Genomic DNA, 19,255 nt, shown 5'->3' on the forward strand with positions numbered 1-19,255 from the left:
TTTGTGATGGGAAATTCTATTTTCTAGTGACAAGACTGTGTTTTGTCCACTCTCTAGAGAAACTGTCTAGTATCAAGGTGTCTGGAAAAACCAAATTGGCCATAAAAAGGTTGCTTAGGGGGTCGCCTGGGTGGCGCAGTCGGTTAAGCGTCCGACTTCAGCCAGGTCATGATCTCGCGGTCCGTGAGTTTGAGCCCCGCGTCGGGCTCTGGGCTGATGGCTCAGAGCCTGGAGCCTGTTTCTGATTCTGTGTCTCCCTCTCTCTCTGCCCCTCCCCTGTTCATGCTCTGTCTCTCTCTGTCCCAAAAATAAAATAAACGTTGAAAAAGGTTGCTTAGAGTCAAGTTTTTAACATTTGAATAGTCTTGTAAGATACATCTTACAAGTTATGGTAGGTTCTGGAAAATCATTCCCCCTTATACTATGGGGACAACAGCACTCTTAACATTTAAATTTACCAGATATTGTACCATGTTTTTCTTCATGAAATAAAACTGAATTTAAAAAGATATCTTTTCTTTAGCTATTTCTCATTTTTCATTATTTTTTTATCAGAAGGGAAAGTTTCTACCATTGTAACATTTTTATTTATTCAGCAGACCAAATTTTTTCACTGATTTTATAGATGAATATTTTCTTGTGAGTATTTGGACATCTATTAAACTCTGAGGTCACACCCCAGTCCTATCCCCACCATATTTACTGTTGCTGTGAGTTGGTTCTTCAGAGAGTTGATCTATCCATTCATATTAGTTTCTTCTAATACATACTTCAGAGATTACAATTTTCTGAGCTTGTCCACAAAATCAGAGTCTTAAAATATTAAAGATACAGAATGATTTATGCATTGTTTGTAGTGTTATTGTGACATTAAATATATTAGTGCCATACTTTTGCTGTTTAAAAAAAACCTTAGTGTGCTGTTTCAAAAGGCCACATGCACCCCAATGTTTATAACAGTGCTATCAGTAATAACCAAAGTATGGAAAGAGCCCAAATGTCCATCAACAATTGAATGGATAAAGAAGATGTGGTATGTGTGTGTGTGTGTGTGTGTGTGTATATATATATATATACACACACACACACATACATACATATATACATATACATACATACACACACAGACACACACACAATGGAGTATTACTCGGCAATCAAAAAGAATGAAATCTTGGGGCGTCTGGGTGGCGCAGTCGGTTAAGCGTCCGACTTCAGCCAGGTCACGATCTCGCGGTCCGTGAGTTCGAGCCCCGCGTCAGGCTCTGGGCTGATGGCTTGGAGCCTGGAGCCTGTTTCCGATTCTGTGTCTCCCTCTCTCTCTGCCCCTCCCCTGTTCATGCTCTGTCTCTCTCTGTCCCAAAAATAAATAAACATTGAAAAAAAAAATTAAAAAAAAAAAAAAAGAATGAAATCTTGCCATTTGCAACTATGTGGATGGAACTAGAGGGTATTATGCTAAGTGAAATAAGTCAGAGAAAGATAAATATGTGACTTCACTCATATGAGGAATTTAAGATACAAAGCAGATAAACATAAGGGAAGGGAAGCAAAAATAATTTAAAAACAAGGAGGGGGACAAATCATAAAAGACTCTTTTTTGTAATTTTATTTTTTACATTTATTTATTTATTTTTGAGAGACAGAGAGAGACAGAGCACAAGTGGGGGGAGGGGCAGAGAGAGGGGGACACAGAATCCGAAGCAGGCTCCAGGCTCTGAGCTGTCAGCACAGAGCCTGACGCGGGGCTCGAACTTACAAACCGTGAGATCATGACCTGAGCCAAAGTCGGACACTCAACTGACGGAGCCACCCAGGCACCCCAAAACATAAGAGACTCTTAAATGCAGAGAACAAACTAGGGTTGCTGGAGGGGTTGTGGGTGGGGGGATGGGCTAAATGGGTAAGGGGCATTAAGGAAGACACTTGCTGGGATGAGCACTGGGTGTTATATATAGGGGATGAATCATTGGAATCTACTTCTGAAATCATTATAGCACTGTATCCTAACTAACTTGGGTATAAATTAAAAAGTAAATAAAAACAAAACAAAAACTCTTTAAAATAAATAAGAAACCTGTTTATATAAAAGAATCTGCAGGGGGGACTGTTTACTTAATTTGACTGCTCTGGAAACCTAGATCTTAAACATATCTTGGCCAGGTCTATATTACAGTGCTAATACCAGAGGGATTTATTTATGAAGCAACAAAAAGGTTTGTTGACATGAAGTTACTCTGTGGAATTAGAATGACATTATATAATCTTCACATTTCTTTCAGCTTTCTCTATTAGAACATTTCTACTCTCAGCCCCTCAGTGTCCTATGCTGTAATCTCTCGGAAGCCAAGAGAAGAATAAATTTTTTATCAGAAAATCAATGTGAAAACATCCGACGTCTTCCATCATTTAGGAGGTAAAAAGAGAAGTGTATATTTAACACATAATAGAATTTCGAGTAAAAAAAAGTATCTCAGATCTAGCTGTTTTTGAAGTGGGGAAAGAAAAAAATAACCATTTTATATAGAGCACAGTAAAACCTTTCTGTTTTCACTCGTGAGATTTCTTTGTTGGATTTGAAAATATACCATAACGAAAAATATTTTTACAAAGGGATATAATTTGCAGTTTCTCCAGAGTTACTTTTATAAAGAACATTTTCTGATTCTGGAGTTTATGGCTTTTGTTTATGATTAGATCCCTAGTTTCTGAAGTATAGCTGCTTTGTGGAGTTAGAAATTACTATTAAACCATGACTATTATCTTGAATTTATTTTTGAGAAGAAATAAAAGAATGTGGCCACCAATCTAGGTAGTTCTTTTCCTCCATGTGATAGTCACATCTTTAGAATGTTTAATTTTCTCTCTTTGTGTACGGGATGGTGAAAATTTTAGGCACGTGGAAAAGCAAGCTTCAGAAAAGCAAGTTGCACTATTGACCAATGAGAGATTTTTGAAGGTAGGAATGTGGATGTATTTGTTTCAGTTTTACTTTTTTTTTTCTTCATGAAAAACAATGTGCACATAAAATTTATTCATTGAATTTATAAAACATACCTGTCTGTCCTAATATGCTTTTCACAGTGAATTAGTGGGTCTTGATGATCATATAGGAGTGTGACTATTGAAGATGACACAAAACTTTAATTCTCTAAAAGATGACCTTTTTTATTGAGACAAAATATTAACTACAGGTTTATTGTATGGTGTATTTCGAAAATACTTTTGAGATCTCAACTTTATTTCCATATTCCATTTTGGAATCTGCAGGCAATGTCATTTTAATGTTTGTTTAAAGGCTGTCATAAATAAAGGCACATAGAAGCCATGCAGTTTAGGGACCCACTGCTAAGTGGGTATTGATTTGATTTGAAAAAGATATCATTCTATATTGATACAATGCCAGGAAAGAAGTAATGAGCTTAGAAAATTGAGTGAACAATACAACACAGGGAATATCAGAAGGAAGATTTTTTTGGTTCTTTCTTGAATAAATGATACTCAGACATGGTACATAATTCAAAAGGCGAAGATAATATACAGTGAAAACACTCCCTCACACCTTTACCCTCCAACTACCTACTTTCTTTTCCTAGATACAGTTAGTGTTACTAGTTTCTTATGTGTTTTCCTAGAAAGATTTTTCACATATACAAGGAATTTTACGTATTTTAGGAGTTTCCTTCTTTCTTTTACAGAATATAAATGAGTATATTATATATGCTGTTCTGCACCTGTTTTATTTTGCACTTAATGTTGAAAATCATTTCATATCAATACTGCGTGTGGTATAGTACTTTTGGGATGAATGTACCTTCATTTTACATAGTAAGTCCCTTAATGATGGACAACTAGAAATGCATAGTGTCACATTTGTTTTTACTTGTCATACCTTTTTTAAGGAAAAAGTTGTCAGAAAATTGTAATAAAATTAAGATGAGATTGAAGTAGCCCTAGTACTAATGTAAAGGTTTTGCTGGCCCAGACTGTTTTCAAATTTTGAGTGAAAGAATGTTAGTTCCTAGAAGGCGTGTGTTCTGTATAGCTCTGAATACTAATTTACCTTCTATTCATAAATGCTAAAAAGAGAATGGCTTTTTTATAATTGAGATATAATTGACATACAGTATAACAGTGGACAGTGGCTTTTTGTTGGGCATTATTTCTAATGCAGAATCCACACTGGGCCATAATATAAAATCACTTCTAGACTGGGTTTAATAATCACTTTAATCATCTCTGTAACCTTTTTAGAGCAGTATAAGAAGTTTTCACATCCTAATGCAGGTTGTTTTGGTAGAGGGAACTTTAAGAACTAGTGGAAAGGGATGTGTGCATGTTTACTGAGTTTTAAGATTAGATGGATTAGCTCTGCTGAGTCAGCTAGTTGCCAAGTGCATTTCCTGCTAGAGCATATTTTCAGAAGCCAGGAATAGATTTTTAAAGAGTACTTTTAACCATTGAAATGACAAAGGGAGAGAATCTCTAGGCTCATCTGTTGTAGAAATAGTCTGACATTTATCTCTGCTTCTCAGTAACATTTCATGTATTTTCTAAGCGTTTATTTATCTGTTCTTGTTCTTATTGCACTTATCAGCCCCATTTGTTATTATCTGCTGTATTCATTTTAGGATTGCATATTTTGTTATTTAAAGGCTTATTTTCTTGAGACTTACATAGTGAGAAATAGGAAGGTACACAAAGATTTGTACCTTACCCTAAAAAAGTTATGTGCAGGTCACCTGCTAAATTCAAAGGTCAAAAGAGGTCTGTGAGGGGCACCCGGGTGGCTCAGTTGGTCAAATGTCTGACTCCTGATTTCGACTCGGGTCATGATTCATGGTGGGCTGTGAGTTCAGGCCCCACATTGGGCTCTGTGCTGAGCATGGAGCCTGCTTAAGATTCTCTCCCTCTCCCTTTGCTCTTCTTGCACATGTGCTCTCTCTAAAAAAAAAAAAAAAAACAAGGTCTATGAAAAAGATTAATCAACATGTCTGTGGATTTTTGTAGTTTAGAGTAAAAGTATCTTTGTATATTTTATTCATTTATTTAAGCATTTATTATTCTTTTTCTCCTTTTATGGTTTTTTTAAACACATAATCAATTTTTATATGTATTTTACCACGATAAAAATTGGAAAAAACCCCACATGATAATTAAAAGTATGGTACTTCGTGATACAGGGGAAGATCCTGATTATGACCTCAGCAAATTTCAACTTGCATTTCAACTCCAGCTACTTGTTAGCCAGGTATACCTTAGAAAAATCACTCACCCTATTTAAGCTTCAATTTCCTTATTTATAAAATGGGACAATAATTCCTAGTGTGATTTCCTCATACGGTTAGTGGTAATCAAAGTCCATTCAGCAAATGAGAGTGATTTATGAACAAATATACAGTAAAACTTTTATAAATGTGAATCATGAATATTGTTATTACTTTTCTCTATAATTAAAAATTAAGATCAATGTGAATGTGTAGTTTCATATATTACATATTCTGTATTATGCATACTAAATGTAATATTCTTGCATTACATTGTTGTATAAATTATGTAGTTATGTAGACAAGTGTACTGTTAGAATTTATCACACTCAGATTTTGAAGACATAGACCTCAAAGTATACTCCAGAGAAATTTATACTCTTTATATCTAGATTCTTTTGTCCCTGAATATCTACTTTGCTCCCTACCCTGATTAACTAAACCCAGTAGTTCTTAAACTTTAGTATGTATCAGAATCATGGGGAGGGCTTGTTAAAACACTGATTAATGGCCTCCATCTCCAGAATTTCTGCTTTTGTAGCTCAAATGTGGGTCCCGAGAATTTGCATTTCTAGCAAGGTCCCTGGTAATGCTGATGCCTTTGGTCTGAAGACCATTTTTGAGAACCACTTGAACTGGACTGGTTGCCTAGAAGGAAATGTTTATTGTTTCCCTTGCCATGTTCTCTTAAATTTAGAATTAATCTAAATTCTAACTTAAATGAAGGATTTATATGAATCATCCCCAGACTGGACTCAAGATGTTAAAAAAACCTTCAACTCCTTTAGAATTATGGACCCTCAGTTTCACAGATACAGCTTTAAAACTATATGTCAGCTTTGTATTTCATAAACTACATGGGTTTTTTGAAAGTATACTTTCAAATTTAAAAATTCAGCTGACTAAACCATATACATTTGTAGAAGTTTCACTGGGAAGTTCAAGCTAAGGCATGACATAGAGCTGATAAAAGATTAAAGATTATGTGCATTCTTTCATTTCTGAGTAGTCTGTCCTGTGAATGTATTGTGCAGCAGAGTACAGAGGCCAAAAAGTGCACTCTGACAGTTAACAATCTAGTCTTCCTATGCTTAAGCAGAATAGGCCTGCACAAGCTCCCATTAATGCAAACTTCTGATGACTCAAGAGCTTTCAAATCCTGTGGTAGAGAAGTGTAACCAGATAATTTTTTTTCTTTTTTATTGATGTTGTTTATTTTTGAGAGAGAGATCGAGCAGGGGAGGGACATACAGGGAGGGGGACAGAGGATCCAAAGCAGGCTCCATGCTGACAGCAGAGAGCCTGACACAGGGCTTGAACCCGTGAATGGCAATATCATGACCTGAGCTGAGCTGAAGTCAGACACTTATCTAACTGAGCCACCCAGGCGCTCCTATCCAGATAATCTTTAAAGTTTCTTTTGGCTCTAAAATGCTGTGATTTTATTTACTTGTTCATTAAACAGATTGGTAATTTTTTTTTTTTTTTTTTTTTTGCTGACTAGTTAATTTATTTAGATTCCTCATTAAAATTTTATTTTAGTACATCTGTTTAATTGGAGATAGGTAAATTATTACTGTGGGTTTTAGGTGAAATAGCAAGAGCTGTTACTGTTTATATTTTTACCATGTTTTGCCTCATACCATTGCTTTAGTAATCAAGGTTTCTGGTTTTTTTTAACTTAACCCTTTAATTCATGAAACATTATTTCATGAGAAGCTGTCAAAGTGCCTTATATAGAACTTTCAAATTCTTCATAATTGCAAAGATGATTTTTATTATTGCTTGTCCCTGAAATTTTGTTTCAAGTCCAATATTAAGGAGAGCTTTGAAAAAGATTGTTGCCTCGTATTTGCATAATTATTATCTGATAATAAAAAACACTAGGCCTTAATATACTGGAAGGAATTTTTGAATAGTGAGAAATTCTTTTTCTTTCCATGAGCAAATGTTTCGGAGGAATGGAATATTAACAGCTTTTCCCAATTAGTAGATAGTTTTTATGCATTGTCTCATTTTGAGTCACAGCCACCACATACGACAGATGTTTTTATCCCTTTGTATAGATGAGGAGAGTCACAAAATGATTAAATAACTTTGCCTATCTAAAGTGTCACAATTAGCAAATGGTACATCTGGCATTAATACCCAGATCTGACATCATAGCCCATACATTTTCTGTGACGCTTCATTGAAGAATTAGTATAGGGTGATGAGAAGGTGCCTAAGGTTCTGTATTAGTGTTTGAGAAATCAGAAGTGAGCTTTCCAAATACTGTGGCAAGTTAACAGTGAAGATAATTTGTAGGAGGCTTAGAAAACTACTTGGTATGAGGTAGCTTTGGCCAGGTGTCATGGAGCACTACATGCTGCTGCTCAAATTAGAAAAGGAAACATTCACACACACATATACACACTTTATTTTCAAAATACCTTGTAAAAAAAGCAAGTCTCAACACCATATCTAAGATTAGGCCCATTTTAATCCTGTGCTGACTACACCAACCACACCGTCTCTATTACCGGTAATGGCTGTTCATGTTGATCTGTCTTGTCAAGAAGTTACATTATACTTAGTATATTTAATAAATGACTAATTCCATGTACTTCACATAAGAAAATCTGTTTATATATTTTTATTCAAATCTTCCTTAAAGCTATTTGGCTTGGTTTCAACCCCTTTCAACTTAGATTCAATCTCTTGCGGGTGACAGGTGAAGTTTTTTATTCTGACTTGTTAATATTTTATGTCTCTATTCCCTCTGTACCCAGCAAGATTTTAAATCGGTTGAGAGTAGGAAGTAAGTCTTGGACTTGTTAGAATTGTAATTTGTTAGTATTAGAAAGATAACCTGATTGAATATGCTCATTTTACAAATGAAGAAATGTAGCCAAGAGAGAGGAAGTGAAATATCTAAGGTCGCAGAGCAAGTTAGTGGTAGATTTCTTTTCACCATTTAGTATGCTTTTCATGGTGATTCGTGAACAAAAGGCACAGAATTACTTCATGAGTTTGGTGGTAACCTGCCTTTTACCTACCTTTACCTCCACCTCTTCTTTCTATTTCTTTTGACAGACAGGGCAGGAGGAGGGGGGAAATCTATTAGGAGAAATAATTAAAAGAAAAGAGAGGAAAGGAAGAAAATGACTGGAAACAAACTACTACATGTGATCAAACAAGCGAGGCTTTAGCACAATAGTGCAGCAGGAACGGGCAGCTTCAGTGCAAACCCTTCATCAAGTGCTGCTGGTCTGAAGTGCCCAGTGGGAACACAGAGAACAAAAGGCTGAGGCAGATGAGAGGAGAAGCACACAGGCCACACTAGTGCTGGGAGAAAGCCATGCTTTGGCACTCCAGGAGCTGGCTGTCATGTGATGAGACACTGAGAACCAAACACTGTTGGTCAAAATTTCTCCATAATGAGAAAAATCATGCTTCGTTCTAGCAAGATGATAACTAAGAAAATGCTGTGTTCTTGGACAGCAGATACCTCTTATTCCTAAAATCCAGTGTCTGTTTCACCAGCTTTTGTTATCAGTGAATTGATTGAAAGGAACATATTATAAAAATTTACAGCCATTTTTACATAACTTACTTTAAATCTTCCTGGTGTCACTCTTCACCCCATACATAACATTCTGGACACAAAAGTAATAAGTGCTATGGAAAATAGAAGAGAATTGCAAAAACTAAGCATCATGGCAAATATAATTCTGTCTGATCATATTTTCTTCACCTATATATATTTAAATTTTACATAGGTATTGGTTTCCTTTCCAAAGAAAGTAACCAGCTCAGTAAAAATAGGGGCCTTGTCATGTAAGTAAACAAGAATACATGGATGATTTTGGCTGAATGACAGACAAGATTGATGTGATTGGAGATGGCTGATTTAAAAGGGTATACTATACATTTACTGGCCACCCACAGCCTAATATAAATGTGGCTTTTTAGGTCCGGAGTGGTTTCTTTGTTTTTTTTACCCTGAGTCAACATTTACAAATTGAGACATTTTACATTACAAATTCAGACTTCCATCTTTTGTTGAAAAATTAGTAAATCTGGGCCACATCCAGCAAGACGAGTGGTTGCCCTTATTTAGAAGGGAGACTGAGTGCATGTTGGCCTCCGTTCATTAATGCACTTCTTCATTCAACAAAGTTTGTGAGGGTCCACTGTGTGCCAGGTGTTAATCTAGGTTCTGAGAATGTAGGAATGAACAAAACTGACAAAAACCTCTGCCTTCATGGGGCTTACATGCTATCAAAAGAAGTAGGTAAAATATCTGTGTTGCTACGGAAAAACAATGAAGGAAAAAAGCGGAATGTGAAGTTCGGTGTGCATGGGGAGTTGGATTGACATTTTAAATAAGGACCTTACTGAGAAGGTGAATTTTGAATAAAGACTAAAGGAAGTTACAGAGCTTGCCATGCAGGAATCTGACAGAAGGGAATTCCAAACAGCAGCGAGACAGCAAGTGGAAAGGACCTGAGGTTGGAGCCTGTCTTGATGTTTGAAGAGGAGCAAGGAGGCTGCTCTTTTGTATTTGATATCAGAGAAATATCTTTGTTTGCGTCTCTTTATATCAAAGATCAGAAAAGACCATGAGGTCTTCATGTGTCAAGAAAAGAAGAAAGCATATCTCTTTGGGAAATAATGAATATTACTAGGCAAAGTGTATCTCTGTTAAAAAGAATCATCCTAACCACAGTTATGAAATAAAAGTGGCAGCCATGACCAGTGTATGGCTGTGATTCCAGAGGAAAAATTTAACGAATGGAAAACAAGATTACTATTTGAACAGGCTTTGTTTTCACATGTGCATAGTGTGATGCTGCTGTAAGCATTAAGTGGAGAATTTTCTCAGCATCAAAACCTATAAAAAGGTGTTCATAAAGTGCATTAAGAATTGGCCTGGAGAGAAGCATTTGCAGATAGGAATCTCAGTAAGACAAAGGATTTAGAGAATAGTATCATGTAGAAAGTTAATCATTTGGATGTTTTCTGCTGCAGCTGATAAGAACACAGATGTAAATAACAATAGAATCTTATGTAGAGAGTAGTTCCAGAGTCAATACATAAGGCAAAAGTGTGGGATGGTCAGAATAACTTAACTCTTAAAAATCCCTTAGAAGGGTATAGCAGATTTATCATGAAGTCCAGCATAGCTAGTTTTACTTCCAGTGTTGGAACCAGAACTCCATTTCCTCAGTTGGGCATTGGATGAAATAGTATGCTGTGTTGTGTGAACAAAACAAAACATGTTTTAAATGCTAGAATTCCACTGGGAACAGGGATGTAATCACGCAGAGGTAGGAAGGGACTGAGATCATCTGGGAGAAGAGCATGTGCATAATCCTCCTTCCACCCCTACCCAAGGCATAGTCCCTCGAGTGTGCAACATTGCCCACAAGGTGTAAAGTATTTCAGTTTCCTCCCCCTCTGAGTAAATTCAGTTCTGCATCACCCATTATTTGTACATGCACAAAAGCATGTACTCCACTAAGCAAAAGGAATAGGTAGTGCAAGAAGCATGAAGTATGGTTATTAATCAGTAATAGATTCCTTTCCCTCCAGAATACTTTTCTTTGTTTAAAAGCTCTTCAGGCATACATTAAGGCAAATAATTAGTGGCTTTATGCACTCTCCATGTTACAGCATATAGTAAAATTAGAGCTGAATGTACTCTCCCAGTGGTGGTTAAAGTACCCTTTGTTAGGATAGGAGACCTAGATTTTTGAAATTACCAACTAACTCAAATACTGGGAGGAAAAACATTTTGATTCTGAAAGCTTTTTCATTTGCCCTGTGCTTTCAGGTAATAATCTATAGATTGCTGATGAAGGAATTGATTTCTAAGTGCATTAGAGTTTAGGAAAATATATCAGATTTGTTGCTTTTTATAGGTTAGGTTTGCTTGAATTTATTCGTATCTGAGGTGTTATTTTCTGCAGGCTTGACTGCTAAAAATAATGGGTATCTGCAAGATATTACTGGTGGAAAAAAACCCCAGCCCGGCAGTTAAAGTCCTTTTTTGACTTACAGAGAAGAAAAAAATGTGAAGACCATGCCACAGATCATAATCCTTTTAAGAGAATGTTACAGGATGAAGCAGTTATAAAAGTATTTGAGGTCTGAAAAATACTTGGATGTTGATAGAATGTAGTGTGTTAAAATCATTTCTAAACTGTTTCAGAAGGTTCTAGAAAACATAATACCCCTCCCATTCCCCCCCACAAAAAAGCCCTTTTGAAACTGATTTGTGGGATTAGTCATCCCACAAGTTTCTTAAGACACTATCTCCCATATTATACTTGTTGGAGTCTAAATTCTAAAGCTTTAGATTTCTCTTTTCATTTTTTTTTTAATTAGTAAAGTGAATAAAACCAGTGTTAGAAATTCTCAACAAAAAGCAGGCATTTATCAGAATCACCCGTGGTGTTTCTTCTATAGTCTTTCTTTGAAACACAGTTCTAATTGTACTTTAAGAGAAGCATAGGCCTTAAGTGTAACCTCAGCAACTGTTAATGATGTTGGTATTGGGCTCTGTAGTGATCTTCTCACCCTTCTGATGCCAGCAAGGTAGAGGGTGGTAGGCCTACCTCGCTGTGGCACATACTGGGTGACTGACACAAGCAGGCATCCAGCAGGGTGCTTTTTTGCACACTTGTGGGGAGCCAAGTTATAATGGCAGTGCTATAGATAGAAGGAAACTACAGGACTAATTTTGGTGTGTGTAAAATATCACCAGACCTGATACTAAATCAGAAATACCCAGCCTTTATCCTAGATTTTGTGTGCGTTACTAATTCTCAAAATTAAGGAAATTAATTTGTAATTCTGCATCTTTTCTCATCAGTTTTCCAGGAATTATATATATATGTGTGTGTGTGTGTGTGTGTGTGTGTGTGTGTGTGTATGTATATATATATATATTCGTGAGGTAGATTTTATTATTTTATTCTTTTAATTACTGACTTACATATTTGTAATGTATTCTGTGATTTTTAGGAGGAAATACAATCATTACTAGAAAACTTACATGTTTACCATACAAATTACTTCCTGGTTTTGAGATGTCTTCATCAGTTCACCTCTTCTCTTCCCAAGTACCCATTGGGTCGACAGGTAACCAGAACTTCTTCATTTGGAACGTCTGCAGTAGGAATATCAGTAGTTTCTTGCTTTGATTTCAGCAGCATTCAGGCATCAGAATTTGAAATGGATCCAAATCAGGCACTGAGTGCACAATCTAAATCCATTCCAGCTGTACACATTACTGGTAATTGAAGCAGTATATTTTGTTCTGATGGCCACGGCTAGAAACAACCACATGAATCCCAGTGGTGTTGCTTCCCCCCTCCTCCCCCGCCCCCCAATGTATTTGTCCTAAGGCATTTTAACCTTTTTCTTTCACACTTCTTTGTCATGTATACTGAGAGAGTTGATCCCCCCACTTTATCAAAATAGCAAAAAGAATCTGTTTGAGAATGCTTAATGGTTAACCTTGCATTCCACCAAGAACTAAAAGGGAAACAGCATTTCTGCCCTTGCAAAATTATGCCCCACTGGCCTTTGTGTTATACTCTAAACCTGTGAACCAGCTAGAGAGTGGATGTTAGTGGAATAATTCTGTATTGCTAAATATTTGCATCCTGCCTCAAAGGGGAACCAGGGTACCGGTTAGAGAACAGGGGTACCACGTGGGTCAGTGGGTTAAGCGTCCCACTCTTGATTTCGGCTCAGGTCATGATCCCAGAGTTGTGGGATCGAGCCCCGTGTTGGGGTGTCGGGGTCCAGGCTGAGTGTAGAGCCTGCTTGGAATTCTCTCCCCCCCGCCGCTCCTCTCCCCCATGTTCATGTTCTCTCTCTCTCTCTCTCTAATAAGTAAATAAATAAAGGTTTAGAGAACAAATCTAAATACATAGGAATGATTTGTTTATGAAAGGATTTCTGCCATTAAGCTTTCTTTTTAAAAATCACATATTGCTTTTATTTTATTATTTTCTTATTGCAGTGTGATCAGTATTATCAGCCAGTCCCAATGTAGTCTCATGTTGCTTTTATGTAAATGGTATTCTTATATAGCCTGACCTATGTGATGTATGCCCAGTCTGTTGTCCTCTAAAGAAAATGATTGTTTTTAATAATATTTATTTTTTTGTCTTGACCATTTATGATTTTGTCAAATGAGCAGTGTGTAACTTAGTACATCACTTTTGGTTCCTTACAAGTGTGCTTTTTACTTACAGATCAGAGAGCTGTACTGCACTTGTTTAGAAAAGAACATATGGGATTCAGAGGAGTATGCATCAGCTTTGCAGCTGCTGAGGTAGTTTTGGTTTTTTTTCTGTTTTGTCTGATGTAAGCCTGTCAATAAATAACCCTTTCCTCCAGAATGTTGCCTGCCAAGGGGTTTTTAAGTAGCCATGCTGTGTCTAATATTTGTAAATACCTTGAACTTGTTTGTGGTTTGTGGTGGTTTTAATGTAGCAACCATCCATTTCTTTGCTGGTTTTACCTTGTTTTTGAACTTGATTTTTTTTTTTTTTTTTCCTAGAGAGAGATTGTGAGTGGGGGAGAGGGGCAGAGGGAGAGAGAGAATCTCGAATAGGCTCACTGCTCAGCCTGAAGCCTGACACGGGTTTCGATCCCACAACCCTGGGATCATGCCTGAGCTGAAATGAAGAGTCAGTACTTCAACTGACAGAACTACCCAGGTGTCCCGAACTTGTGCTTTTTAAAGTAAAATGAGCATTTAGTCAAATATTGACACTACCTGAAGAGGGCTGAGGTATGGATAATTTTAATCTTGCCAGCTTGATGGCATGGCAGGGAAAGTAATCATGGAACGTGATCTCACCATGGCCCCAACCAGGATGGGTGGAGTTGCAGCATCACTTGGTGAAATGTATCCTGTGAAAGAGGTCACTGCTGAACTTGAGGACCAGCGATGAGGCAGTAGCCTTGATGCCTTACCCCCATCTGAGCTGGCCCTGCTCTCATTAGCACGGGAGATCATAAATTTATCTAATATTATATAAATAAGACATCTTGGTGTTGTCACATATCAGAGATCACTTACCACCCTGACAAATTTACCTTTAAAAGTTATAATCATTTGTTTTTCTTGGCTTCACTCATACATACGTTGACTTTTTAGTCTTCCATAAAAATAATGACCACTTGGAAAATGAGGAAAGGAAAATCAAGTGTGAGTTAAGTTTCTGCACGCACGCTTATAATTTTCCTCAGTGAATATAAATGCTTATATGAAAATATCATAAAGAAGTCTGAGAATTGAATATTTATTAAGTCTTGGCTTCCTCTGGGCCCACAAGAAAAGAACAGATGGGCACAGTAGGAGGAAAATTCACATTGAAAGCACTTTAGGTCCAGAGACTTAATAATACAAATGTCAGTGATCTAGCAGGTGCAGCTTAAGATAGGAAACTAATTTTATGCTATCTGGAAAAATAACTCCCCATGGAAACTAGATTGCCACTGAAAAGCTCTGTTTTATTTCAGTTTTTTAAATGCCAGTAAGAGATTTCTGTGTACTTCTATATGTCAACGGAGACTTCATTTGCTTTCTATTCAAGTCAACATTCCTGCCTCAACACCTAGTTGATTCTTGCTGAGTTTCCTCTTTAATTTTTGTGATTAGTGATTGTCTTCCTTTTCCAGTTGAATAGTCTTAAATTCATAGATTCCTTTGTCAGAGAGGGGCTTGCTTTTTTCTTTCTACATCTTTTTGGCATCGGTAATCTTGAGGTACAAGTCAAGGGTCAAGAATGCCAATTCCAAACTAGGTTAAGGAAACATGAGCAATAATAGTAATGGTGACAGTCGTAACCACTGTTTATAAAAGCTTGCAGTGTGTCAGGCACTGTGTTAGGTAGGCACTTTCAGTAAACTTTCCTGTCTAATACACAAGTACACCTTTGTGGCAGATACTATTATCCACACTTTACAACTCAGAATACTGAAGCATATATAGGAATTAGAATTTGCCTGAAATCTCTTAGCTGTTGATGGAACCAGAATTCTAATCCAGATCTGATTTCACAGCTGTTGTACCTTCCACTATTCTTGCTAAGATCTAAAGTATGGGCTTGGGGATCTGAGTAAAGCAGAAGCAATAAATAGAAAGTGAAGTTTCAGTCATTTTGGTAAACTGAGGTCAGACACATAGGAATATAAAAAGCATTAAGGATAAAATATGTCAGGTACAGCAAAGACAGGTTAGAGTCTGGGCACTACCAAGAATCTGGGAATGTCCAGAATGGATTTCTTTTCCTTTTGTGCAGATTAGATGTGGAAAAGAAGTCAAGGACACTTGTCAGTTTAGGCATTCTAAGTAGGAATCATCTGAATTTAGGAAACCAGATATTCCCATCACCTGTCTTCAAACAATTCACATCATGAGAGAAAATAAGATTAAAATGATCACTGAATGTCACTTGGGAAAAAAAACCGAGGTACTGTAGAAACATAGTCTAGAAACATTTCCAGTTTGACTTTTTTTGTTAAGTTCCTTAAAGACAGTATTTCTGTTGAAAAATCCCTTTTATATGGAAACTGACATGTTTAAATAATCATAAATCAACTTGATGAAATATTTTGTGATCATTGAAAAGTATTTAATTCCTGATATTTGTATGGAACCACAAAAGAATAGCTAAAATAATCTTGAGAAAGAACACAGGTGGGAGGCATCGTTCTTCTTGATTTCAAGCTATATTACAAAGCTAAAATCAGTAATCAAAACAGTATGGTGTTGACATAAAAAAAGACACATAGATAAATGAAACAGAATAGAGAGCCCAGACATAAATTCTTACATATATAGACAATTTATGACAGAGGAGGCAAGAACAGATAATAGAGAAAGGACAGTCTCTTTAATAAATGGTGCTGGGAAAACTGGACCACTTTCTTAACACCAGTCACAAAAATCAACTCAAAATGGATTAAAGATTTGAAAATAGACTTGAAACCACAAAAGTAGAAGAAAACATAAGTGAACCTCCTTGACATTGGTCTTGGCAATGATATTTTGGCTTTGATACCAAAAGCAAAAATAAACAGGTGGGACTACATCAAGCCAAAAACTTCTAAACAGTAAAGGAGAAACCATCAATAAAATGAAAAGGCAGCCTATTAAATGGGAGAAAATATTAGGAAATCATACATCTGATAAGGGTTTAATATCCAAAATATATAAAGAACGCCTACAACTCAATAGAAAAAACAAACAATTGATTAAACAATGGGCAGAGGAGCTAAACAGACATTTTCCCAAAGAAGACATACAGATGGCCAATAAGTGCATGAAAAGATGCTTAACATGACTAGTCATCAGAGAAATGCAAATCAAAACCTTAATGAGATATGTCCTCACACCTGTTAGGAGGCTCTTATCAAAAAGTCAAGAAATAACAAGTGGTGGTGAGGCATACTTATGCCCTATTGGTGGAGATATAAATTGGTGCAGTTGTTATGGAAAACAGTATGGAGATTCTTCAAAAAATTAAAAATAGAACTACCATTTGACCTAGCAATTCAATTTCTGGGTGTTTATCTGAAGGAAATGAAAATGCCAACTCAAGATACCAGTGTTCCCATGTTTATTGCAGCTATTCACAATAGACAAGACATGGAAACAAGCCAAGTGCCCATCAATCAAGGAATGGATAAAGAAAAATGCACATATACACACACAGTGGAATATTATTCAGCCATAAGAATTAGGAAGTCCCTCTATAACACTGAACTCAGATACCGAGAACAGATTGGTAGTTGCCAGTGGTGGGGGGGTGGGCAAAATGACTGAAGGTGGTCAAAGAGTACAAATTCCAGTTATAAAATAAAGAAGCCCTGGGGATGTAATTTATAGTATGGTGATATGTAGTATTGCATATTTGAAAGTTCCTGATAGAGTAAATCTTAAAAGTTCTCATCACAAGAAAGAAAATTTATAATTATGTGCAGTGGTGTATGTTAACTAGACTTCTTACGGTGATCATTTCACAGTATATACACATACCAAATCATGTACACGTGAAACTAATATGTCATTTGCTAATTATCTCAGTTTTAAAGTGTATTTACGTGGTATTTGTAATGTTGAAAATATCATATATTCATGAGTGGAAAAGACTTACAGAATTGTATATCACAGTTATTTTTAAAATGTATGCAGCAGACATTGATGTACACGTGGGGAGCATGCAGTTATGCCTTTATAAAAGGCCATAATTTGACATGAGTGCAGTGGTTCTGCATGTCTTCCATAGCCTTTCTTCTTTCAGTCAACTCTTGGAGCATGAAGACCACATCCCTATGCAGGATATGAGGTGGTTAATTTTTTACCAAGCATGTATTATTATATAAGGATATATTTAACTTAAGACACCATTTGGGAACCAGAAGTAGTAAAAATGGTGCTAACCCAGCAGTGAGCTACGTGAGTACACTGGGCTTCTTGTGGTCAGCTCTGAAAGACCTTAAGAGGAAAAATTTAAAATTTAAAAAAAAAAGAGAAAGGGGCGCCTGGGTGGCGCAGTCGGTTAAGCGTCCGACTTCAGCCAGGTCACGATCTCGCGGTCTGTGAGTTCGAGCCCCACGTCAGGCTCTGGGCTGATGGCTCAGAGCCTGGAGCCTGTTTCCGATTCTGTGTCTCCCTCTCTTTCTGCCCCTCCCCCGTTCATGCTCTGTCTCTCTCTGCCTCAAAAATAAATAAAACGTTGAAAAAGAAAAAAAAAATTAAAAAAAAAAAGAGGAAAAATTTACCTTTCTATTAGAGAGAATTTCTAAACAGCCATCTAGAAGTCAAACACTTGACCAAGCATTTTTCAGACTTTTGAAATTCAAAAAACCTTGCTTCAATAGTAAGGTTTTAAGGGTATTGATAAAATACCCTTAGAGTTTTAACTTACAGGAACATGATGGATCAGCTAGACCTGTAAAGTACTGTGATTTCACATCAGTAGCCATGGAGTGCTATGCAGTGATTCTTGGATTGAGAGTAATGAGAAGTGTGCCTGTCTTCTTAGGGGAATTTATTCTGCCCCTTGCCCCATCAATTGAGAATTACTTATCTAGGATTATCTCATTTTCTTCCAAATAAGGAAACCAAAGCTGGAAACACTGAGTGACTTTTATGCAGTTGACACAGCTGGAATTTAAATTTGAATCTTCAAAGTTAAGTCTGTTTTTCAGCCCTATTCCAATTATTTGGGAGGTAGTATAAAAGGTAATTTCTGTGGGTTTGTGGCCAGCAGTCCATGTTCAGAGCACACCTCAAATGTTAAAACGAACCAGCCAAACAAGCTTCTGTGGCCTCAAAACCCCCTTCCCATCCTGACACTAGGCATCTTGGCGCAGAGTATAGACATATAAATGAAAGAAGCCACAGTGTCTGGTCTGCTTATCCAAAGTATAACCTTATGAGTTTGCTGGACAAACAGATTTATAAATTGAAGTTGATTGATAGCTAAAGGAATTTAGGCTGAAAGAAATTATTCTAATTTCTGAGTAAGGCTTTTGAGTTAAACAGTAATATATTAATAGGTCAGCTCAGCTTTCACTGAGTTAAAAAAAACATGACCCAAGTAATAATATTAACATTTGATCACTTTAGGTTAGTTGAAAGAGACTAGAGATTTGGAATCTAAATAATACATTGTTTCCTGAATTTGCAGATCAACTTTAGATGAGATTTAAAGATCTAGTTAATGAAAAATAGCACAGCTCCACAGTCCATGTGATGCTTCCTAAATAGCATAATTTAGCTTTTGATGATCTAGATTTGTCTGTGCAGAAGGTATATGAGACTGTACAGTTAAAATGTAGTTTCTTTCTTAGAACAAGGATTGCCAGTCCTGAATCTGCATCATGCCAGATCCTCCATAGTCATCTGTACACTTGTGGTGAAATCAAAGAGCTGAATTGTTGAAGCTCATTCAATAGCAAAAGATGTTGAT

General features: G+C 36.6%; 1 protein-coding gene across 4 annotated transcripts in view; it reads left to right on the forward strand.

Moving 5' to 3' along the window:
* ORC3 (origin recognition complex subunit 3) overlaps positions 1 to 19,255 on the forward strand; it is a 61,988-nt gene that overhangs the window by 24,764 nt on the left and 17,969 nt on the right. For all 4 annotated transcript variants that reach the window (XM_006931885.4, XM_003986358.5, XM_006931884.4 and 1 more), the window contains 4 exons: positions 2,283 to 2,416; positions 2,896 to 2,959; positions 12,279 to 12,395; positions 13,520 to 13,599. In XM_006931885.4, the coding sequence (XP_006931947.1) occupies positions 2,283 to 2,416; positions 2,896 to 2,959; positions 12,279 to 12,395; positions 13,520 to 13,599 (395 nt within the window). The remainder of the gene's footprint in view (positions 1 to 2,282; positions 2,417 to 2,895; positions 2,960 to 12,278; positions 12,396 to 13,519; positions 13,600 to 19,255) is intronic.

This window comes from Felis catus, chromosome B2 (genome assembly GCF_018350175.1).
Source record: "Felis catus isolate Fca126 chromosome B2, F.catus_Fca126_mat1.0, whole genome shotgun sequence".
Classification (NCBI taxonomy): domain Eukaryota; kingdom Metazoa; phylum Chordata; class Mammalia; order Carnivora; family Felidae; genus Felis; species Felis catus.